This window comes from Zonotrichia albicollis, chromosome 2 (genome assembly GCF_047830755.1).
Source record: "Zonotrichia albicollis isolate bZonAlb1 chromosome 2, bZonAlb1.hap1, whole genome shotgun sequence".
Taxonomy (NCBI): Eukaryota; Metazoa; Chordata; class Aves; order Passeriformes; family Passerellidae; genus Zonotrichia; species Zonotrichia albicollis.
This window is the reverse complement of record NC_133820.1, coordinates 103,727,014-103,752,216: the sequence shown is the minus strand read 5'-3', so window position 1 is coordinate 103,752,216 and position 25,203 is coordinate 103,727,014. Positions and strand designations below refer to the sequence as shown.

Genomic DNA, 25,203 nt, shown 5'->3' with positions numbered 1-25,203 from the left:
AAAAAACTTAGAAAAAAGAAAAAAATTTAAAAAGAAAAGAAGAAAAAAGAAAAAATAAGAAAAAAGAAAATGAAGAAAAAAAATGTTGAAAAATAACTTGGAGAGGAAAGGTGAGATGAAGCCAGGCAAGGAAAGGAAAAAAAGAACAAAAGATAATAAATGAAAGGGGGAAAAAGGTAAAGCAGTTGTGACTTTTCTTCTTGGGGTTTTCATGGTGCTCAGACTTGTGAAATGTATCACAGCCTAACTTTTGACCTATTACAACTGCTTGAAGACCTCAGCCAAAAATTCTGATACTGATACAGCAACATATAATCTGTTCAATCTAAAAATAAAGACTGATACTTAGAAAATAGTGCAAGATTAATTTATTTACAAATATTTCAGCCAGTTATATTTTAGAGAAACTTTTGTTCTGAAGACTGAAGAAGAATAAAAACATAATTCAGAAATTTTAGACACATTGATCAGAAATTTTAGACACACTGATGCTTTGCTTGTTCCTTGGAGGTATTTTTAGTGTTGGCTTTTCCTTTTTTGGAAGCTTCTAATGTAACAATACCTTACACCACAGTGCTGATACAGGGATCAGTGATTCATTAGAAGCTAATCCATGAGACATTAGGTTTACAAGTGTCACAGACACATTAGATTTGAGAACAAGGAGGGACACAGTGGTGAAAGGATTGTCAAATATACAGAGAATATCCCCGTGAGTGGGTACTACCATTAGTTTTGCAAGAAAGCATTAGTTCTGAAAATTAATTTCATATGTGTAATTACTGGAAACAGCTGTTTAAGAAGTGGTATTTTAGCAAGTTAGACTGAAATCGGTCAAAAGATGTTTTATTTCTTTTTTGCCATTTGAGGTTTAAGCAGCACTCCTTATATTTAGAAATCCCTAAATCTGTAAAAAACCCACAAATATCATGTATATCTAATCAATCTAATAATTCTAATCAGTCTAATAACTCAGCTATCTCCACTTGCACGCAATGTACATAGAGCTCTTCAGACTAATTCAGGGCTACCTCCTTCACTATGAATGCCAGTCAGATATCTACAGGGTTTGATATAATCTTTAGAGAAAGAGAAAATGGCAGAAACTGCTTTACTTTTCCTCCATGGATAGCCGGTAAAGGTTCTCGCCCAAGAACTCGAGCCTCTCCCGTTGTTCCAGGTCCTGGTACAAGCCCTTGGGCACCTTGCTCAGGCCGTAGACCAGGCCGAACAGGCAGCCCGCGATGGAGCCCGTGGCCGCGCTCTCCCCTGCAGGGTCAAACACAATCGCAGTGCGCTCTTAGTGCCGCCTTCACACACAGCCAAACACTGCCCTGCCAGGAGGGGGAGCATTCCACACTGATGGAGGGAGTGTTCCACACATATTCCAGCATATGGAGTGCAGTGGGGGCATGTTGGGTGAGTCCCAAAGGCCTAGGATGCCTAAAGCAAGAGAGTGGTGCCAAGGCAAGCACATGGACGTGCCACCGTGGTGTGCACTCCTGGGCTGGCAGCTGACTTGGTTTGGGAAGATCTGCCCCAGCACAGCAGCACTTGCAGGCAGCTAACCATTGCTAAGAACAAAGGAGGGAATAATAGCTCCAGGGGTGTCTACTATACAACAAAGGTTCTGGACTAGACAGTGTCTCTTCCCTATGCACAGCACAGCACAGTGCAGGTTCTAAAACATCCAGCCCTGCTGAGGAGCCCTGGTGCTCTGTGCATGCAGTGCCTGTGGGTTTGTGCCTGCCAGGGTCTGCAGTGGGGTCTGTGAGCTCTCACCACGGTGCTGGGGCAGGTGAGAGACCCAGAGCCTCGGCAAAGGGCCCACACCAAAAAGGGAGGGAGTGGGTGATTCAGGGCCGGGGTCCTACCCCCCAGATATGCTGGCCTCCCAAAAGCCCAGCAAGATGCATCTGCTATTGAGAAAGTTCCCTCTCACAAAGCTGTAGAAGTACTTAATTGTGTGCCTCCAAGTGCTGGGTTTTATTTGGCTGGCACTTGTTTGGGTGCTGTATTATTTTTCTCCCTAACTTGGTTTCATTACATGCAGCTAGAAGGTTGTTTTGCCAAAGGTGCCCACGTTCTGTCAGCCCTTTAGAAAGCCGTACTGGACTTAGACCTCATGTACCTCTGGAGGAAGCATGAGATGTAGATGGAGCAGCGTTTGAAAAGTGCTGTAAATGGCTTGTGTGGCAGCTGCTGCCGGAAGAATGGGGTTTAGAGGCTAAAACCAGAGGTGACAATGTTACAGACAGCATGGCAGATTGGACAACAGAGGCAGCTGACAGCCAGGGGGGCTCTGTCCCAGCCCTGGCAGGGACGGGAGGCACAGGGAACCTCACCTCCGTGGAACATGGAGCGGTTGCAGAGCTCTGTCCAGTCCCCCCCACAGCCCATCAGGGCGTCGTAGGCGATCATGGGGGCGTCGTGGCCTCGCCGTCCCCCCCGGCCTTCGGAGCTCCAGCGCCGGTATGTCTGTGGAGACACAGCTGTGTCAGGGCAGGGCACTGGAGCTGCAGGCCTGGGGCAAGGCCATGCCAGGCTGGCATCTCCCCTGCTGAGTGGGAATGGCTCCTGGGACTGGAAAAGGGCAGCAGGGGCAGTGCTGTGGCTCCTCTGGTGCAGCGTGGGATGAGCCACAGTGGCAGCTCCAGCAGTTCTGGTGATGTCCGGTATAAGCCTGCACCCCAGCTTAATGCACCAGGCCAAGAGGCTGATGCATTAAGCCTCTTAGGTTTAAGCAAGCCAGAAATGCCAAAAAGTAGATCAAGACAGACTACAAGTTCACATCCTAGAAATTCCTTGTCATATAAAAATAATACAGTTGGCAAGTGTAGGGGCATACAGTATAGGTAAATGAAGGTGGTATAGAAAGTAATCTACCCCCTAAAGATTTGCAACTGAGCCAATTACTAAGGATTAGGTGCAGGCCTGATGTTAACAGGCCACACCTGTAGCCAATAAGAAGAGTGTTATAAAAGAGTGGGTTGGGTGGTTGAGGGGAACTGGAGTCAGTTGGCTGCTGTGAGGAGAAGGAAAAGTCAGTGCTTAGAGGAGCTGCCTACAAGAAACATCAGGGAGTTATGGAACTCTAGCAGTATGCAGAACTCCTGTGCTATATGACAACATATACACTTCATCAGTCCTCTTACTGCCTCTGGGAATATTCTCAGCTCCTCTTGTCGCACATTTGCACATTTTAATTAGCCAAACTTTCATGGAGGGTGAAAATGTTCTGATCCTGTAATTTCTTTAGGGCCTTCATTTCAGACTATGTAATTCAAGCCCCTTTCTCTGTCTTTTTCTTGCCAAGCTGTGGAGAATGTAAGAAAATAAAGATAGTGCAGAAGGTAGTCTCACCCCTGAGGAGTTGCAGCTGTGCTAATCACCAAAAATTAGGAACAAAAAAAAATTAGGGCCTGCCCTTAATAGGCCACGGCTGTGTCCAATAAGAAGAGTGCTACAAAAGAGTGAGTTAGCTGGTAGAGCTGTGAGTTTGTTGATTGTGCTGTGAAGAGCTGCCTGTGAGAAATCACTGAGAAGGTATGGGAACTTTTGCAATACAATGACAATATCAAGCCTTTTCTCTCCTCTTCTAAAAGTAGTTGTTGAACAAAAAGGAAAATAATTTGCAAATGTAAAAAACAGCTCTTCCTCAGGAGAAGGCAGGACAAAGAGCTCCAAACCCAGTTTTGAGACTTGCAAAGGAAAATTGGATTTTCTCTAGAGCCTGTACTTCCATCCCCAAATTATCTCAACATGAAGAAATTTGTAGTTAAAAAATATTGCCCTATGACGAAATGGGCAACTTTATTTTCTGAAGTTTAACTTGCATCATGGCAAGTTGGGTGTTCCTGGTTGTCTGGCTTTTGGCTTCTGCATCATGTGTGAAGAGCTGGCATTTCTCTCTATTCACTTTCACCTGACCTATTTCATACTTGGTTGAGATTTATCTAGACTTACATCAAACATGCCAGAGTCAGAGGTCAGAGTGCAGCTTCACTCTATTTCTTTCTTTTTTTTTTCTTTTTACAATTTAGAGGGATTATTTATGCCTGTATGCCATCCTCTGCCCCATGCAATTTTCCAGCCCTATTGCTGCAGTTTGGATGCTGGTGGAGCAGCACAGACACTTTCAATGCTACCAAAGGCAGGAGGGCTCAGCACAGAGGGGCTATTCTGGGTGTGCAGCCAGGCTGCTCAAGTGTCACCCCAGTTATTCCTACTCATCCCTGATGCTCTGCGCACGTCCGATGTCATCTTGCCTTGCTGAAACAGCTTTACATTGCAGATAGCTGTCCTGGGACTGAACCTGGCAGGACTTAGCTGCCCCAAGGCAGCACTTCCCAAACTGCTTCATTCTCCTTTCAGCTCCAGTGCCCTTGTGCAGCCCTGTGCTGTGGCACCAGCCCAGCTTCCCTTGGGTGGGCCAGCAAGGACCTAGGACTTGGATGGGGTGTTAGCATGCACTCTCCTGCTGAAGGCGCTGAGCTGCTGCCAAGCCCAGGAGGTAATTCACATCTCCCTTCGTTGCTGTCAACCTCTGCCACCAGTAATTACAGCTGCCTCTGACTTCCCCACCCTTCAGGAGCTGACCCTCTGCTGGCTAGCACTTCTTTTCCATTGTTTTTTTTTTTTTTTCTCCCCACCTTTCTGGATTCTTTCTCAATGCTAGGTTAAGCAACTTCATCTTAAGGAAACAAGGTCCTTATGGTCTAATTGTCCTGGATGTCTTTGGTTTCTTTCCTCCCTCAGTTTGTAGCACATTGTGTCCATCACAGGAAAGTGAGTCAGGTGAGTATTTTGTTTGCAGAGCCAAGGCTGATCCCACATGCTGAGCAATGTCTGCCCATTCACCATATATCTAGCATCTTCCAAAGGTACATCACTGAAAAATTATATATGCCAGCTTATAGAGAATGTGGCCTTTGCTGCTAAACATTTCAGGGTGTGATTTCTTTTTGGGAGGGAAATTGCCTTTGAAATGTGCTTGGATCAATCCAAGCCACATTTGAGGGCTTCACTTTCACATACAGCTAGCAGAAAGGTGCACCTGGCCAAGCAGGAACACACATGTGGTGATCTGTGGGCCAGACACTGGTGCTCTGCATGTGGAAAGGCTACTGGCTGTATTCCCAAACACAAGGAGACAGCTAGTCTGGAGGGAAGGCAAAGGGAGAGCACTCTTGGGAAAAAGCAGGCAAAGCAGTTACCTTCTCCTCATCTATTCTTTCCATAGCTGCTAGCACACTAATAAAGTATCTTATCTCTGCCTGATGGGGGAGTTTAAGGCTCAAGCACCATTTTTCCTTTCTTGTACATCAAAATACATAGCTCAGTAGGCCAAAATAGTTGGGCTAGGGTAACAAAGGTCAATTTTGCTTTTGCATTAGAAGTTCATACAGTTCCCTCTTGAAATGGTCATGGGAAATGGCTGTTTGGTTTAATCTCTTCTAAAGCTCTGCAGAGACTTCAGTAGTACTGGAAGGAATATAAAGCTAGTAGCAAATTCTTGGCACTGAATTAGTAAAATAAACCTGGACAGGAATATTCTTTATACTTAGAGTGAGCAGTTTCTTATTATCCACAGTCAATCAGACTTCATCACCTAAAAATACACAAAGTGGCACATAAGCATAGAACTATATTTACATAATCTGGAAAAAAGGGATTGATTTATGGCAAAAGGTGTCAAGAGCCACATACTTATTGCTTAGCTGCTAAGTGGAGAGATTTGGGGGGTGCCAGCCCATATCAGATAGCTGTAAACAGCAGGGAAGAAGACACATTATTTCTCTCGAGTTAAGAAGATATAGCCAGCAAAGAAAAGATCATGTACATTATAAAATAGGATCTCATGGAATGTGGTGAAACACCATCTCTCAAGACACTTAAAACTAGCTTGGCACACCCCAGGTTGGCAGCGAATCAATCACTTGGCATGTCTGTCTTCTGCTCAAAGGACCAAAAAATCATAGACTGGTTTGGATTGGAAAAAAGACCTTTAAAGACCATTGAGTTCCAATCCCCTGCCAGGAGCAGGGACACCCTCCACTAAACAAGACAAAATCCAGCTTCTAATACCTGAGGGTGTTTTTGTCAGACTCTGGCCACAGCTCCATTAGGCTTTAATGAGAGCTCCAGGCAGGACATTTGCCTTTTCTACCCTCAGATAGCCTTGGCCTGTATTTTGTACCTGCTCAGGTACTACACTGGCACTGTCATCAGTTGAAAAATAGTGGGCTCTTTGAAAACCTCTGTTGGTTCAGAGCCATCCAAAGAACTTTTGGAAGTTGCAGTTACCTTTTCTCTCTCCTCTGCATCATAGTTGGCTGGAAAGACAGGTTGATTCTGATTTTCCTCATTGATTTCTCTCTCCTCCAAATAAAACTGCCACTTGGCTTCAAAGTAAAACCAGTGCTCTTGATATTCTGAAGGCAAAAGAAATTAATGATGTAGTATTTCATTTCAAGAACATTTTCAGTTCTACTTTAACATTTTCAGGATAATGATGGACATGAAACCCCAGGTATTTTACAGTAATATACTGCTTATATACTAAGTATGTATGGAGTGAGACTTCTAATTGAAAACAGAGGATGCAATGAAGAAAATACTTTCAGAATTTTGTGCTATTTTAATGTCGTTTAATATATATCAAGATGAAATTTTACAAGAATTTTCAGAAGAGCACTCCAAGGAAAAGGTAAGAGTCAACAAAAAGAAAATAATCAATTCTTTGTCAGTTTTTATTCCTTTATTATGATTAAAGAATATCTGAAATTGCTTCCACATCCTAAATACAATTTGCCACCTACCTCAGTTATCAATTTTTATTTGGATAAATTCTCCAGTATTTCTGTTCTATTTGCATCTCATTTATTGTGTGATCATTAGGAAAAAACAGATAGGAAAGTCCAAAATTCTCGTTTGCATATATTGTAATACATATCAAATGTAGCAAAGGGATAAATAAAATACATAGCTGTTACCTGTGCCTGTAGAAATAAGCCTTTTTTAATAATCATATGTCTTTCTCCTTTTTTTCTTTCACTTTGGGGAGTGATCTCTAATCATGCTAATGTTCCCTGTGTAAATAAACTTATTAAATTTAGTTTATTTTCAAGCTAATGCCCTGGTTCACCCTTTTTATAAAGGCTTACAAAGGCAACTAAGTCAGCCCATTCACCATATATCTGATGTGCTTAACTGAACTGTTAAGCACATCCCCTTGCACCTGCCTGCAGAACTGAGACCTGAGGGAAACCCTGCCTGGCAAGCTGGGGGGGGTCAGGAATTAGAGAACAGAGGGGTGGCCTGGATGGCTGAGTGTGCCAAGGCAAACTAGCAATTTGGGATGGGACTATGGGTGCAAAATAAAATTTGGCATTCCTGCTTTTCCCTGTCTCTCCTGCTTGGCTGCTCAGTGGTGTGTGCTGCAAGGGCTGAAAAGCACACACAAAGCACAACCAAACCATTCACCTGAAGGATGTAATCTGATTTTGCTTCTTTTCCTAAAATGCCTCAGTAGTGACTTTCTTTGGCAGTTAAGATCTTTAAGGGACTTTTTTGTAAAAATCCAAGCTGCTTCGTAGGACCTGAAAATTTTACAAAGTTGTCAGCTGCCGGTGCCCCAGCCAGTGATGAGCATTCAACCATGTGCCTGAGACACCTGGAAATGTCCAGCTGCCCTTTTTCTGAGACTATGACGCAGCTTGGCCTTATTCCATCCACCAGAACCCTAAAAAGGGGAGGTGTTTACAAAAACAGACTGAAAGGGCATTTACAGCTATCAGGCCAAGGAGAGCATCTAGATGTATTTATGGCATCTACAGCAAAACAAATGTAAGCAAAGTAAGTGTTCACTATCAATACCCACTACAGCAGCTGGTTATAACAGTTTTTAGAAATGTGAGTGACCTGACCTGTCTCTTTCTTTTTTGCTGGCTTTTTGTTTGTTTGTGGGTGTTTTTCCCCTAATTCCCACATGAAAATAAACATAAATGCCTCAAAACTGAATGTTTTCTATGTAGCACCTTAACAAGCATTCTGCTTGTTCCACAGTTTCAGAAATAGAGGGATCAAAGCAGCTGAAGGAGATTTTTGTTGGGTGTATCTGTAGCATGGTCAGAATCCCATGGCACTACCCCTAGCATGGCTCTGGACCATCCCTTGAGCCCATCTGAGGTGATGGTCACATTCAGGTCCATAGATCCCTCTGGCCAGTAATTGCAACTGGATATCAGGGAGGGGTGTAGAGTCGAACTCTCTGTGACATGGATAACAAATTCTCTGTTTGTTATCCATGGGGGATAATATAGCTAAAATAGGATTTTCTAAAACTGGAGGACTCTGGCAGGATTTCTTTGCAGCACATCTCAGCAGCCAAGGAGCTTAACTTTAATGCAGGACACTTTTCCCATTACCAAAATAGGATGGAGCTCAACAATACGGGCACTGGCTGGAGGGCATACCTCAGGAGCCCAGCACACATACCTCCACACGAGGGGTCCTGCTCCAGTGGAGTGACAGGGACCTGCTGCAAAGCCACTCAGAGAGAAGCTTGATCACATTAATCCTGCACCTGCTCCTCATGGGTCTCTGCTAAAAAAATCCTGGTGTGCAATGAGGCACGGATGAAAACGCAGGGTCTTTCAGAAAGCCTTCCCAGAGCTCCTGTCAGATTTTAAAGCGGCAGCTTTTCTTCAGGGGTTAATTTTAATTTCTGAGTGCTCTTGAGTAAAGATTTCTATAGAATTCAGTCTTTTTCAACAGCTGTCCCTTAATCTCTTACCTTGATGTTTCCATGTAATGCTACTCATCTGTCCGTGGCAGGTCTCACCATTACAAACATCATTTCCTGGCAAGGGGGGACTAAGGTACCTTTGCCCCAAAGATCACATGCATAGCAATAATAAAGTGGTAGTATCAAGTTCAGTAGTTGGGTAACACTTAGTTGTTTGAAACAAATCTGTTCAGAAAAGCAACAAGGCAAATCTGAATTGTGGTCAAAAGCCAACTCTTGGCCAGGAGGCATCTCAGGTGAAATTTTCCTGGTATGATGAGGAGTGGCAGTGGTTTTCCTTAAGGAAGATGTTGAACTGCACTAATTGATGAAAAGCAGCTGAATAATTAATCTCAGCAGTCAGTTTGCCTAATGACCTGCTAAATATAATTTCCTTCCTCCCCCCTGCCCAGCAATCTCTGAAGATTCCCTAAAAATAACACTGTGCAGTAGGGCATGGTCATTGCTGTTTTGCTTTGTATTTTTGCCACTAATACACCAGGGAACTAACTGGTGGTAGAAGAATGTGGCACCACCTGTGAAGGGCTTACTTCTCTGAGCAGAGAAAGCAGGAGGACAACCTCTGGAGGGAGGAGAGGGGGGAAAGCAGAAAGGTGTAAAGACTAGGGAGTGACATTTCTTCAGTGCCTTTCCAGCTAAAGATAGCCTTAAGAAAATAAACATTTGATCCAGACTTGGTACCTGCCATGTGACGAATGGTCTTCTTACAGTATTCTTCAGCCATAGGCACAACCTTCATCATTTCTCTGCCCCACTGAGCAAGGGGTTTCCCTTGTATTGCATATGACACAAAGAGAGCTGTGCAAAGGGACCCTAGGAAACCTGGAATTCACAGATAAAGAGGATTACCAGTGTGCATCTGTGCTGGTACCATCCTTTTGTCCTTGTTTTTCCTCTTAAAATCACCAGTGGAATGCCTCATGGCTGCCAGGTAGATTAACAAATGTACACAACCCCTCTCTGCCTGTTTGCAGCCTGGCTTGTGGCATGTCGAGATTATTGGCTAATGAGTGCTGCCCCTTGGTTTGCGACTTATCTTACATGGAAGGGAGCTTCTGTTCTCAGTGGTGTAATGTGATAGAAATTGAGGTAGGGGTCAAAAATGAACATCATCTGCCAATGGGATACTGAAAATCTTCTAATTGAAATCACATGAAATAATTGACTTGTACAAAGTGATTCAATTACAGGCTATATCAGCTTGTTTACAGCATCATCCAGTTTAAGAGTTGTGGTTGTTAGATCTAACACTATTTCTGGCTCATTTAACTCTAAGAGAAAAAACCCATGTCCCCTTAGAAGAAGGAAGAAATTGTCCAAGGAAGACATGCTTGTCTTCTACTTTGGTCACAAATATTTCAACATTTTAAATATTACAAATGTTGTAACTGTTGATGGGCACTCAACACTTCCATGACACCAGAAACACTCAGCTCATTTCTTGTATTTGTCCTCTTGGCATTCTGGCAAGGGCAAAAAAACAGCCTGGTGCAGTGTGCAAAAGAAGCTTAAGAAAACCAGTCAGTCATTTAAATAAATCCTAGCTGAGCAAAATATTGATCCAGGTTCTTCTCTCAGTGCATGGGTCCAAAAGCGTTCACGCATGCATACAGGCAATCGTGAATTTTGTGTGTTTTGCTGAAGGTAAAACAAAATTATCTCAGGAGGTGACAAGCCTAGATGAGGTGTTTACTAATTCCCTCTGCCACAAACCTGCAATACTGGGTCAGGCCCAAGGCACATCCAGCTTGAGTCCCATAGATGTTCTCATAAAGCATAAAAGCCCGTGTAGACCCAGCCCACAGGGTCTCACAGATAGACAGCATCTAGGCCAGATGCCACAAAGATCCTTGAGGGCCACGTTCACTGTGAAGGTGGCAGCAGAGGGTTTAGAGTGTGAATCAAAGGGCTAGCAGGGGGCAGTGGACAGCTCTCTCAGAAGGTGGCAGAGGCTGGATGGAGTGTGCCCTCAAGGTGTCCAGGGGCTGGCAGTCTCCTCCTGCCCCCTCCCCAGGCTGCCCACCCCTGCTGCTGTCACCCTGCTGTCCCTGCTCATGGCAGCCCTCACAGAGCCTGCTGCTCCCCTCTGGGGAAGAAAGCACAGCTGGGCAAGGTGTCTGTAGGACAGAGGGAAGCCCAGAGTGAAGTGGTTTGGCTTCTCCATTCCCCTGAGCAACCAGGCTAGTTTTAGGGGGCATTTTAATTACTCAGCTTCTTTGATTTTGACAAGACAGCCTCTTTGCCCGGTCTCCTTTGAACCCAGGCATACTTGTGGACTTTGCAGCGGCCTGTAGCAGCAAGGTCTGAGGCTTCACTGTGCGTAACATGGGCAAGTATTTCCTTTGTCTTCATGTTTCAGTCCCAACCGACACACTTTGTTGGGTATTCTGAGTTTGAGTTATGAGGATCACAACTGACGTTTCCCTGACACGTTTCAGGATGGCAGTGAGGTGCGTGGGGTCCTTCCACCCCTCTCCTTCCTGCCTTCCTGCTGTGCTACTTGTTTCTTTTCCCAGCTGAAAACTCTTTCCGGATGTAATTTCTTATTGTATGGAAGGTGTCTGACAACTTGGATCCTCCTTGCTGCCATTTTCTGGGTCTCATAAGCCCTTTCTGATGTGATCTACACAGACTACAAGCAGTCTTATGGCTGCTAATGCACCACAGACTTTACATGCCAGCCTAATTTTCTGCTTTGTTTTGAATGCTTTTCCCTAATTTTATGGCATCATAATGACTTTTCTGACTGCTTCATAGCACTGAGTGTGTTGAACATGTCACCATTCATTATGGTTTTATTTGTTGCTGTTTAAAACAGACAGAATGAATACAAGTTTACGTAGCTTAAAATTATCAAAATGACAGACCTTAATATTAAAAACAACATTAAATATGGTTATTTAGGTTTTGTTTAGAAAATGTTTCAGATTGTATCCTAAAATATGTGGAGTTAGGATTTTTTTGGCTTACTACCTTTACCTACAGTGATTGGATATGACAAAACCCACCAAGAGAAAAATGTCGTTATCCCCTGAACCATAAATTTGCATGGTAACAGTGAGTCATCTAGATATACATGAATCCTAAAATTTGATCAGGGGAACTAACATGAATATGCTTTGGACAAGGCAGGCTATGTTTGCATTTTGGGATTTTAGGAGAGAAAACAACTGTGCTTGAGGATGCTGTAAGCATAATATACAAGCAAATATATAAGCCTACATAAGTAAAATACACATGCATGTATCAACCGAGCAAAGTTCAAACTGAGGCCTTGAAGCCTGCAAAGCAGAAGTGAGTTAACCAGGGGAGTTCACAGGAGCCATGTCAGTCCCTGCAGAAGAGCAAAGCTGCCTGAGGGGATGTCAGAGTGCAGGCATTACCTGTGGGATGGTTGTGAGTCATTCGTCCACACTCAATGCTCACTTCAATGAGCGACTCCAGCCTTTCTGGCTTCCAGTATCGCATCCCTAAACACATGGCTTTTGTGGAGGCTCCAAATCCAGAACCTAGAGCAAAAGGATAACACCATGCATTTAAAAGGAGACTGATCTCACACAAATATGTTGATAAAATGTGAGACAAGCACACTTCATTAATTCAGTTCATGTGTGGGAAGGGAACTTTCCTGGGAATGGGAAATTACCATGCAAAACTTGTTTGAAAATTTCTTGTGAGGAATTTTGCTCCTACATAATTGTTCTGGTTTTACAGGAATATTCCAGTACAATCAAGTGCTATGAAGACCACAGTTGGCTCAGAAAGCCATGTGCTCTCTTGTTCACAGGACTTGTTTGATCCAAACTCTCATCCCATCTTCATTCATTTTTGGCTGACTGCTGTTTTGCTTGCTCTGGGGACCCACACCAGAAACAGAGCTTGAGAAACAGATGCTTCTCCACACACCCTTATTTTATAGTTGTAAACACAATTAAAACACTTCATATGAGCTTCACAGTTCACCTTTCAATTTTAATGCCTCACCAGTTTCTGCTACGTACAAAAATAATGTGTCCAAAAGAAACTAAAGGCTACAGAGCCAAATCCTACAAAGTCAGGCAATGTCACGACTGAAGTTTCTCATGCAACCTGAAATTAGTGCTTGTTGTGCTACAGCCTACACTTACCAAACTTAGTCTTGGGAACTTCCACCCCATGTAGTACAAAATTTGTTTATTGAAGAGCTAATTCAGAATTTCTTTTAATCCTTAGCACTGAATGTGTGATCCCAGGTGTTCAACTTTTAAACACTTCGTTGAATGGAGTTAAACTTACTAATGAGTTTCTCTGCAGTACTTATCACAGTAATTTTAGGATCCCAGAGAAGTTTTAATGAGCTTATCTTCACCAGGCACCAGTGAGGTGATTATCTCTTCTTTGCAGCTGGTGAGCCAATGCCCAAAAAAGCATTAACTCATTGCAGGCAACCACCCTGAGATGGATAGGCTTCTATTTTTCAAAGTACTTGGCATTTTTCAGAGCTGTCTTTGCTCAATCACACTTCCCAGTGACCTTGGGAATAGCTGAGAGCAATCAGCATTTCTCTTCTAGGTTCCTGGAAGATAAGGGGCATATTTATGCCACCTAATTTTAGCTTATGTGAACCTGCATTAGAAGCCCACTCTCCTTGTCTTTCCCAGGCAGGCAGCATGTCCATTAGTGTGTATGATGGCATAGTAGGAGCAGCTCGGGGGCCAGAGTGAATTGAAGCAGCAGATGCCAAGGAGCCAGGGTCACAGCTTTCAGTCACTTATCTGGAGAAGAGCCCTCAGCTGCTCCACTGGGCTTTGTCTGCTGTGACAGCAAAGCACCAGGGGCTCTTTTGGAACATCTCTTGCCATCAAGTCTCATGCCAAGTGGCTCCAGCTCCAATGTCCTAAGATTATCAGTGTGATCCAAGTGGAGTAGTGGGGCTGGCAGTGAGATCTGCTTCAAACCAAACTGAACCCTGAGCCAAACTAACATAAGCCACGTACTGGCATTTCCAGGTGCAATATCTGAATTTCTCTCTTATGAAAAGAGTTCTTCCTCTCCCCTAGAGCAGCTCTCCAGGAGCAGATGAAACTGTCTGCCTAGCCCACAGATCACATGGAAACCACAAGGAAGAGTCAGGAAGGAAATCCAGTCTTCCAGGGCACCACTCAACTGGGAGAAATATCTCCTGCTTGCAAGACCAAACTCTTCATTAAATCATCTGCTGCCATAGAGTAGCAGATGAGAGTGTTCACTGTGCAGACCTGGTTTCTCCAAAGGACACAGTCCATGCTGGATGTCCAAGAGGGGAGGCTCTTGCACTATACAAAGCTGCTAATTAAATGACATCTCTCAGTATATCCAAAGTGGAAGATGTACTACAGTAATCTGACTGCTAGTCTGGAGGAGCTTGTCTTTGCCACTTCATTGCCTTCCTATCGTCTGGGAAGTTCCATTAAAACCTTCTGCAGAATTAGACAAGTAAACTTGGTAACAAAAAATTCCATCACATGGAGTAGCATTAAACCCAGACAGAGCTGCAGGGACTAAATCCCATCTCTCACATCTACCATTTGAACTCAGGACACAAGGGACAGTAAGACTAGTCCAAGCAACAGGAGTGACGCGTGACAACATAAGCACTGTCCTCCATGATCAGACCAAAGGTCAAGCCAACTTATCGTGTCTGACGATGAGGAGGATACTCAAGAAAGAGTAAAAGTCACATTATCCCCTTGTACTAACTAGGCTGCTGACAATTTGTCTCCCTGATCCAGGAGGCAGCTGGCTATTCATCTTTCTGCTTAAAAACCCTTGAAGGATTTCCCCTGGGTGAATTTGCCCAGCTCGTTTTCAAACTCACATGAACTGTAGCATCTGCAAATTGGCAATGGAAAATAGTTATGCAGCTTATGTAGGTGTTGTGTGAAGTCCTTTTTTTTGTCTTGCTTTGAGCTCATGACCTCCAAGTTTCATTAGAAGTCTCCTGAAATTGCTGTCCTGGAGGAGAAAGTGAATTTTTGCTGTACCTATCCATTTCCCAGTTATTTTCCTTTTCATTCATGCACTACATTATTTTTCTTTAGTATGTCATACCTCAATGTGATTTTCTTCACTCAACACCTGTAGAATAACAAAGATTAGGGTAATGGATGCTAAGCCCTGAAGAGGGATGTGCCTTTTGTGATGCCAGATCATTCTGCATGAAGACTTAGAGCCCAGCACCTTTATCTCCTGTGCATCTGCAGCTTAACCTTCTCTTCAACTTTCCCTTCACTTTCCTCAGTTTTCCTCACACTTTTCTCTCATGGTCCTCTGCCAATACCACCTGCAAAAAGTTCTCAGATGCTTCCAGGAGGCCCAGAAGTTGCTTCTACAGCTGCAAATAAAGACCTGCTTGGATGCAGCAGTCTCAGCCTGAAGTACATGTGATACAGGTAGAGCCCAGCTATTTGACCCACCATTTGACTGGCCTCTTGCAGTCACTCCAAAAGCAAATATCTGGCTCAGGGGTACTACCTTATTTAAATTTTAGTTCCAGTTCTATAACATCAGTGATCCTCTTCTGAAGAACTGGAAGCTTTGGCACTGGGTCAAAACATTTTAATGTGTCTCAGAAACAGCAGACTCATCTGCATCAAAACTTTAAACGAGTACTTACAGACAAACAGAGGCAAACTCTTAATGGAGAGAATTTTAGCCTTGTGCTTATCGTGTTGTAAATTGTAAACAAGCTCTTAAAATGGAAGGTGTTAGACAATCTTGGGCAGGTTTTCTGGTGGTCACAGGAATCTCATCAGCCTCTAACATAACCCAGGTATCTCTGCAATGAGTGTGGCAACAAGCATGACATGAGGTGGCAGAGACACATAGAGCAATTTGACTTAGGGATTCAGTGTGCTGACTAAACCCACAAGAATTTGAGCAGAGAAACATCCATAAGTAATGCAAAATTACCTAAGTCCATGAATGCTGGCACATGAATTATTGCTGGAAGCAAGATAAGATAGAATGCCCACAGCAAATCAACCTTTGGTTCCAGCCCATCCAAAATATAGTCTGACTGCTAGGCATACAATCCCAGGCATTCAATGCCTGTGGCATGTTTTTGCCTCAAGAAGAATTTTGTGCAAATTCAATTAAAAGTTAATTATGTCCGTAGCACCCTTGGGTCCCATAGAAAACAGAACATGTTCACTTCAGGTGCTTCTGCTCTCAGGGTGAAAAAAAGGCTTCCTGAAATGTTCCGAATGCTCATTTGTCAGACCAGATGGAGAAAGTGGCTTTTAGCTGCCAGATGTCAAAGAAGGAATTAATTTTAGATTCTTCTAGCCCAGAGTATCCCCAAAGAAGATAGTCCATGGAAAGCTGGGGAGGAGGAAGGCTGAGTGAAGAGTGGTAGCTCCAACACTGCAGTGGACCATGAGTCCACTGCAACAGCCATACTCAACTGCTTGTCAAACAATGTTAAGACCTACTTGGGGCCAACAGCAGCTCCCACAATTATTTTCCCCAAATTTTATCCACTGTCAGTCACAAAACACATGACAACTGCCAAAGGGGCACTTTCTCAGATCTGGCTGGCTGATAGCGGGGTGGGAAGAATACACCCTTTTCACTCCCAGCAGCTGCTGAGAGGAGCAGGGGACAAGTGAGAGGTGCTTTATTCGTCAGAGAAAACTGGCTGCAGAGACCCAGAAATAGCCATGGCACTGTGCCACCAGGTCTTTGCCATGGTGTTGCATCAATAGGCAGTTCTGCTGAGGCACTGTGCTCTGCAGTGTCAGCTCACACCATGGGCGCAGCCACCATGGGTGTGAGCTGACACTGTTTGTGGCTGTCTGGGTTCCCCCTCTCTGATAATGGGGTGTCTCTACAGGGTTTCAGGATGAGTTGCTCTGTGTGTGTATGTGCGTGCGCAGAGCTGCGTGCATGTTATTTACCTTTAAGTAGAAATTTTATTCATTGCAAAAGTAAGTGATCATAAAGGGAAAGAAAGAGAGGGACAGGCATAGGTAAACCAGGGTAGGAATATTAGGGACTATCAACAAAACAATCATAGTTGTTAGCAGGGCATCCAAATGGAGAAAACTCTCTGCTTTCCATTCAGTGAACGTGTTGGTGCTCTAGCAATTTACAGGCTTGGCATTTTGTTTCAGATCTGGTTTAACTGAAAAGATCCAAGTCTACAAATGTTTAAAGGAAAAATGGCAGAAAATATTTCTTAAAATAACCATTAAACTCAAGGACAAAGATCTGGACCCCGAGGCACAGAGCCAAGGACAAAGTCTCTTTAAATAGATGTTAAAGAGGGAGAGGTTTGCTTACAAGAGGACACAGTGCCCTACAGAAGGAATTCTTGGCAGATCTCTTGCCATCCCCAGGCAAGCATGGAAACGTTTCAGGGGTAGTGGCCTTTGATGTCAGGGGAAAAGGAAACAATTTCCATATAGCCACAAACACAGAGAGCATGCACTATTCCAGCCAGGCCCTCTACAAGGAAAAGGTACTGTACCCTTTTCATTGAAGGGGGTGTGCCAGGCCAGGAGGTGGTTGTCTGGCTTTAGCTCCCTGCAGCCCTCGATGGTGGCGGGGTCCGGCCGCCGGCCCGAGAGCTTCTCCACAGCATCCACGTAGCGCTTCACCAGCTCACGGTACAGGTCCTCCAAACACCAGTAATCTGCCCAGAGCAGGGAAGAGAAGGTTGTTGTGTGAAGGCAGAGGAGCAAACAAACATGCAAGCAAGTTCACTGTGCGTTTGAGAAATATTCCTGTTTCCACTCCCAATATACTGAGTCATGCTTCTGGTGCCTCTGTCACATTTTTACACAACATGACAGCAGGCTGGAGGGACAATGGTCTTGACTCTCAGGTCTCATCTTTCTCTTCTTTTCTTTCCATGTTTAATTCCTTCACAGGCATGATGAAGCACTCTTTTAATCAACAGTAGCTGCTGAGGGCCTTTATTTAAGCTCTGTGGTGTGAAATCATTACAGAGGTGATCAACTGTCAGGTGACAGAGTGGCTGCCATGGGCTTTGGGTAAAGCCAGATGTGGCTGGCTCAGCCCCTGCCTTTACAGACATGAATCCAATTTAAAAATGAAAGTCTTTTTTTTTTTTAAATTACCACATTACGGAATCACTTTAAGAGATATGTATGACTAGATAAAAACACAAATTGCAACTTCCTTTTTAAAATCTGTATGTTATATGTATTTTGTCTAAAATTTGTAGGTCTTTCATGCAGAGTTCCAAATATCTTATCATGAACGGTGAGATTTTAAAAAAAAATACTGTAAAAATCAGTAAGAGTAGTAAATCTCAACTGCCTGAGGTGGTATCCAGCACATAAATTTCTCTCAGTAATAAGCTCACTAATAACATCTGTTTACAGATTGTTTTTACAAAGTCCTACAGTCTTGCCTAAGGAGGAACCTTCCCTCTGTTAAACATAGACTCTTCAGTATTGCTGCTTCTCTCGGCTGATGTTGTCTGTTGTTGGTCTTGAAGAATCCTGAAAACCTTCCACTGGCATCTATTACAGCTGTGCAATCAGTGGGAACAGAGGCCAAAGGGATTTATCCACTTATATATTTTCTGCATACTTAGAGAAACCCCATTTAATACTTGGTTAGTTGCACAGGTTGAATGGCACAGCAGGGGAAGTTCTTCTAAAAATATCTTCATTTTGTCAGAGGTGGTGAATTCCGGAAATCCACAATTTAACTTAGGGGAAAGTTTGGAGTCCCAGAAGCAAGAGACATTCTGAAGTACCAGTTATGGAGGCAGGCAGAAAAGAAGATGAAGAGCAGAACAAAGATTCCTCTTGTTTCACATGAAATAATACCCTACCAGTTACACTGGCCATCCCACATAACATCCCTGAAGAAACAAGACACTTTCAAGCTGCCAGCTCTTTTCATATTTAGGAGTCAGGTGTCACAGGTCCTACAGAGGTAGTTTTCCTGCATTTGAGGATGCTGTCCTTGTTCCTCCTTATAGGACAGACTCCTCCTGGGAGCAGATGTTGTGTCTGTCCTTCATTGTCAGATCAGCCTTTCGGTCAGGGCACAGGGTGGTTTTGGGGAGCAGCAGCTCAGTGTGCAGCAGTGCCCACAGCCCAGGCTGCTTGTGGCCATGCCCCTCCTGGGCTGTTCTCCTGGGATGTTCTCTGTGCAGCTGCCAAAGCACTGACCAAAATCCCTTCCCCAGGTGGGAACAGCCTTTGCCTCTCACACAAGCCTGCCCCTTGGCTGCTGCCTCAGCTCAGGCTGGGAGCTGCCCGAGGAGTGCCCCGACAATGACTGCAGGACTTCGTGGCTTTGAGGGCAAGTTTCAAGGTTGTCCCAGCCTACAAATATCCTGCAACTGCAGGTGAGTGTCTGGGGAATGCTGTGGCCAGCAGGCAGCCAGCCAGGCAAACAGGGTGTGCAGGGAGCAGGGCAGGGAATGACAGATATTTGTATTGCTTATTTCCCTGCCCTTTTTTTTTTTTAAATCTGTTTCCACAGCAGTAGGGGTAGGTCCCCAGGGCTGGTGGCAGATGCCTTCACCCTCACAGATGTTCACCTTCTTCAGCTTCACTCTGTTGATGAGGGTGATTTGGCACCTAGGCTGGGCCATGAGCAAGCCATGGGGCTTTTTTGCATTCCCCATGTCAGGAGACCCTGCTGTGGGCAGGAGAGGTTCTTGTTTCCCTTGTGGGAAGCAGGAGAAGGACTTGTTTTATCCCACTCACCAATGCTGCTGTGAAATGAGGATTTTTTTTCTAAATTTCCCTACTCTATCTTGCTCTTTCCTCTCCAGCCCATGAAAGCACCTTGCTTGTCTGACCAGGTGAAAGAAATGAGAGTGTAGGATAAACACAGTCAATGGAAAAAGCATTTTCTTTAGAGCAATTTACAGGCTGCTATACTTAAGAGAAGAATTATTGTTTTACTGTTGTTCTAACTGACTTGATTACCCAGAAGTTATGATTTTAGAGGGTTCAATAAGCAAGAAACATATGATACATATTTAATCATAGCCTATATTCAGAAATATGCTAGTCATCTTTTTTCTTGATAGGCTGACATCTTACTCTTATCTTTAGTGTATTAGCTACCCCTTAAACCATTGGTTAGCTAATAGCCAAGTATGAAGTGTCCTACACACTCTTCAACTGATCTCTACCTACTAAATTTAGAGCAGATTGGAAACAGGCAGATAAAGAAGTGAAACACTAGCACAAAGGAAACCTCATTGATGTGAAGGATACTCTGCTACACTGGGAGCTCCTGCTACTCATAGTTATCCAGTGTTAAAAGTTTTCAGAAAAAACAGGAATGCTTTTACAGAGATTTAAGAAAAATTGAATCATTCTGAAGAGGCAAAATATTTTTGAGAGGTCACTGTCTTCTGGTGCACTTTCTGTGCCAGATCTTGCCAGTCTCAGAAAGCTCCAGTTTGATGGGTAAGGTGTCAACACAAGCACTTCTCATCTTAAAAAGACTACCCCCATCTCAAGAAAAAACAAATGTTCTTTCTCAAACCATTGTGATTTTAGAAGACATCTTAATAACTTCCACTCTTCTGGCAGATTTCATTATAAATACAGTGTGTTAGGATACTTTTTGGACTAAAGACATAGAGCTCTCCTTACTCCTTATAAAATAAATAGGTTTTTACAGATGCAACCCTTTGTTTGAGGGGCAGCAAAGAGGAGACAGCACTAGTGCTTTTAGCGTGAGAGAGGTACTAAGGTAACTCTACTCCAGCCTGGACACGAACATGTGAAAAATGCACTCAGAAGAATTCTTATCGGTTACAGAAGACTCTCTAGTGGCTATATTATTCCCTGATGTACTCCAGCATACAGATAATCTACTTGGCAATTAGTTTGTTATGCTGGACATGTGATATTTGTCTTTAACCAACTGTATATCTCTGGGGAAAATATAGGACGAGCCTGTCCATGCTCTAGAAATCAAGATCCCCCAATCTGTGAGAGGGTCACAGGATTGTGCTTATGGAGCAGCCAAGCTAATGCACATTCTTATTCACAAAAGCAGCATTTCTGACACGCTTTCTCATGATCTCCCCAGCAATCAAGCTTATTCTAAGAAATGCAGCAGCTCCACAGCTCCTCTGCAGCCCGTGGCCGCTGTTCCCGCCGTACCTACCTGTGATGACAGCCTCAGCTGTAGCCATGTGCATGAGCGTGTTGTCACTTACTGGCCACTTGTCAGGAGACAGCACCAGGTTCTCGAGCCCTCCGATTTCCTTCAGCTCCTGCTGGATTTTTGCTCCTAAGGCATTGTTTTCGCGGGAGAAATTGCGATAACCGAGAGCATCCCCTACCCCAGCCAGAACAAGTGCAGCCTTAAATTTATCCATGCCCAAGGCACTTCCCACTTTCCTTTTGCCCGAGACAGCCACCGAATCTCAATCTTCCTTTGTTCCTTTGCCTTCTACTCAGCTTCCCCGACACTTTATATCAGCCATTGTGTCACACCAAGAGCTCTCTCTATAAGGCAAGGACTTCCTTTTCTGGCTCTGCAGATGCCATCTCTTGTCTGGGACTCGACAGAGAGGAAATATTTCATAACCCAGGGATTTTGCAGGGGCTTTGTTCAATGAAACTGTAAGAGCAGACCTGCAAAAGCCTCGTTTCTGCAACCCAGCTTAAAGCAAGCCTGGAGATCCTTAGCCCTACCCAGCCACAGTAACTCTACACTCAGAAAAACAGATGCCTCCACAGGGGTGCTCATTTATTCAACAACTTGTAAATTAATATTTCTCCTTCTGCCCATTTCTGATACGCTGAAGTCAGCCTCCTCTCAGGGACCAGTCAGAAGTAAAGGCTATTATAAAAGCAGTCTTCCAGGCTCTGCACAATCTAGAAGGAGGGATTAAGCAGTAAGAAATCAGGTGAAATGCAGATAACCTCTCCCATTTCTAATTACACCCTATGGCGATATTTTGTTAACAGCTTTCTTGTTCTGTTCACCTAGTACAGGAATGTTCTGCTAATTCAGTGCACCCCTGGATAAACACTGAGCAAAACAACAACTTCAATTCCATGCCTCTTACTCCCTGGCAAAGAGTGACTTTTTCCTAAAGCTGAGGTCAGTCCACACTTCGACTCTGGAAGGAAACTATTTTCAAAGATGTATTGAAGTGGCATCCTGTGAGTCTAATAAAATCCTAAAGACTCACAAATTACTACTGCATTACAGACAGAAATAGAAATGTAAGTATAAACATAGAGAGGTAAACAGAAAGCATTGATTGACTTGACTGTGATTTTGATAACTGATACCAGGGGAAAGGTCTTTGTTTTATTTGATCTTTCCCAGAGGGCAGTACTGGTTGCTATTCAGATGGAAAAGGCCAGCAATGTAAGGGATGCATCATCCTAGCACCCAAAACAACAAGTTAATAAGCAATAAGTTAATCACGGTCTGAGGTATTGACCTGTGTTGAAATATCTCTGTACTTAATGGATTTTCAGGACACACAGAAGTATTGCCATGCCTGCTCTACATTAGAAGAAATAAAGGGCCCAAATGGTGAAATAGCTTCTGTTAGTGCACTCCTGTTCTAAAGATGGGGATTGCTTAACAGAAGTGCTGAAAAGGACATTGAGAGTTTTCATTGCTAGAAGGTAACACTGCCGTGCTGAAAAAGCCAAAAAAAAATTTAGAAAAGGAAAAAAAGAGGACAATTATGCCTTAGGGACCAGAGGATATGCAGGGACAAGTATCAGTGGGGCATGGCCAGCCTGCTCTAGGGCTGGCTTGCCCCAGGTGATGGATGCCAGCCCTGTGTGGGGCAGGGGGAACAGCCTCAAGTCCCACAACCAGGGCGTTTACACAACACAGAGGTAATCTTAGAGCCACCCCTGCTCTGCAGGTTGCCTCATGCTCCACATGTCGGAAAACAAACACTAAAAATGGAAAACCAAGGCCAGGGCAGCTTACAGAACACACCAGGCAGAAGCACTGAGGTTGACATCTCTGTTACAGGTGCCTCTACCCCTCTGTGGCACACACCTGCTCTCTATCCCTGCATAGCATCACGGTTTGGAGGCACGTGGGCATTTGAACTTGCAAAGCAAGGACAGGAGGAATCACCTGCTGAGGCACTGTGGTGAGCTAGGAAGGGCCTCATCAGATGGAAGGTTCCTCCCTGAAAATGGGCAAAGCTATTCTTAGTTTTCCATTTATCTTTTTCTTCCGAATGTGGCTGGCAGTTGCACTGCCCTTTTGCCTCCCATAGACTTCATTCTGTTGCAACACAACACACTCAGCTGCTCAGAACACAGCCCAAATTAGGTATAAGGCTGTAATAAAAACCCAGAGAAAATTTCAGAGGAGTTCTATTTTTCAACTCTGTAAAACAGAACATGCAGTGAAGACATTTTTATATAATATTTTAATTACACATGATCTCCTTTGGAAAATTTGGTGGTACTTCCAGCTACTGTGAGCTTTCTGAGCAGAAGTAGGCTAAACACACTAAACTACCCCTACTCCCCACAAAGGAGACAATTGTAAAATACACCTGTAAGTCTTAAACAGAAATAAAATACAGTAATTCCATGAAGATGGGTAACTACTCACAATAGGAAAAAAAGAGAAGACCTGAGCAGAGCTGGCAAAACTATTTGGTAAATCATATTAAAATGCATCTTTGGTGTGTTTTCATTAGTGTACATATGACACCTTTTAGATGGGGAGAATCCATAAAAAAAGGAATGGGAAGGCAGGACAGAGAAAAGGCTTGTCCGTGTCGGTACACACTGTTGTTTCAGCTCAACTGCCTTTGGAACCTGAGGAGAGAACATGAAAGCAGCCTGTGGCAAACATGGCTCCTGTGCCTTCTCCAGCAGAGGGAAGTGCATGGGTGGGCTCCAGGCCCAGGACAGAGCCTGGGCAGGCTGCAGCTGCTAAGCTCTGCTCCGAACCAAGGACCTGGCAAATGGAGCTGGACTGACACTGTGGCCACACAAACCCTTTTCAGGTTAAAAGAGGACTGCACCCCAAATGCTTCCACCATGACTGAGTGTGTGATCCTTTGCCATTCAAAGACACTTGGCAGAGAAATGCTCTTGATTCCAAGTTCACCCATGCAAAGGATGCAGAGCCATATCCAGGAAAAGTAAGGTTGATACCAGGTGGGTGCCAGACTTCTGTCAGAGCTGCATTTTTACAGCTCTTGGAGTGAAGGATTTTCCTTGAGCATCAGGATCATTCCTTTAAAATACATTCATTGAGATCCAGGAAAAAAATAAATTTTTTTACTCAATTCTTTAACAATGGAGATGAATTATTTCCATACAGCTTTACACCACTGCCTTGAAGGAAAAATATCCTTTAACACCACTGGATGGAGTTCTTTACTGTCTTGACAGAAAGCTGAGGTCATGACATGAAACCTATAGGGTTTGCCAAAATAGAGTACTTAACTGCTGGGAAAAGGAGGCACAAAAACCCGCCATGGGAATTGGTCTAATATGTGCACAAACAAGAGGAAGTATCCCAATGCTCAATCAAAATGTGAATGCCCCTGAATTTCCCCAGCACTTCTCATGAAGAGGTGAACATTGCACCCACTCATCTGAAATAGAGTAGGTTCTGCATGTGGTTGTAGAGGCAGCTGCAGTTCAGGTCCCTCTGCTTTTAGTTTAGAACTAAAAAGTTAATTTTAGATGTGTCACCTAGTTCTACCTAGCACACTGCAGACAGCAAAAAATTCAGAAAACATGTTTTGCTGAACAGGTTTATGGCTGTAAATACATGCACTTATTCTCTTTCAGAAGGGCTGTGCCTTTTGGTGAGTGAGATGCTGGCTGGCATCAGCTGAGGGAAGTCAGTGGTGCTGATACTGAAAAGAAGACAGGCTTGCCATGGTTCAGCTATCATTTGCAGCTTCACTGCAGACAAAACTTGTGCAACACCAAAGCAGCCCGTGGTTGGTGAAAGCACTGGAGAAGGATGGCAGATAAAGGACAACTTATTTATTTTGACTTGAACTTTCAGAAGATAATTAATGATAGGTGAATGCATAACTCTGAAGGTCTTTGCACAGATTTCTGAGTATCCTGCTTCTCCAACAGAGCTCAGATCCAGGACTGAGCACTTTCCTGCAATTACAGCTCCCACTGCCAGCACAAAGGAATGACACAAACTGGGGAGAGTCTGGTGACCAGCAGATACATGCAGTGAATACAGCACTGCAGCTAAACATGTCAAGCCTCTTAAAAGCTTAACGGTGAGGTGACACAGATGACCAAACCAAATATTTATTAAGGCCATGTAAAAATTAAGGAGTTACATCCTTACCCCGTTCTGGCTGGTGGAGTAGTAACACAAGAACCAAATAAATGAACCAGAAAACAACAAGAAGAAACTCCTACTAGACCAAGACTTCCAAAGCA

At 43.9% G+C, this 25,203-nt stretch overlaps 1 protein-coding gene and 1 long non-coding RNA gene across 2 annotated transcripts; one reads left to right on the top strand and one right to left on the bottom strand.

Moving 5' to 3' along the window:
• Window positions 1-90: 90 nt before the first annotated feature.
• ADPRHL1 (ADP-ribosylhydrolase like 1) lies at window positions 91-21,279 on the bottom strand. The gene is made up of 7 exons (XM_005488000.4): window positions 20,945-21,279; window positions 17,298-17,462; window positions 12,193-12,318; window positions 9,491-9,631; window positions 6,307-6,434; window positions 2,346-2,478; window positions 91-1,269 (listed from the first exon to the last, which is right to left on the bottom strand). Exons 1-7 carry the CDS (start codon window positions 21,156-21,158, stop codon window positions 1,112-1,114), a joined length of 1,065 nt encoding a protein of 354 aa, XP_005488057.1. The 5' UTR covers window positions 21,159-21,279; the 3' UTR covers window positions 91-1,111.
• Window positions 19,019-25,113, top strand: LOC141728256 (uncharacterized). The gene is made up of 3 exons (XR_012579133.1): window positions 19,019-19,157; window positions 21,776-22,014; window positions 24,583-25,113. It is a non-coding gene; the product is annotated as an uncharacterized LOC141728256 (long non-coding RNA).
• Window positions 25,114-25,203: the final 90 nt, after the last annotated feature.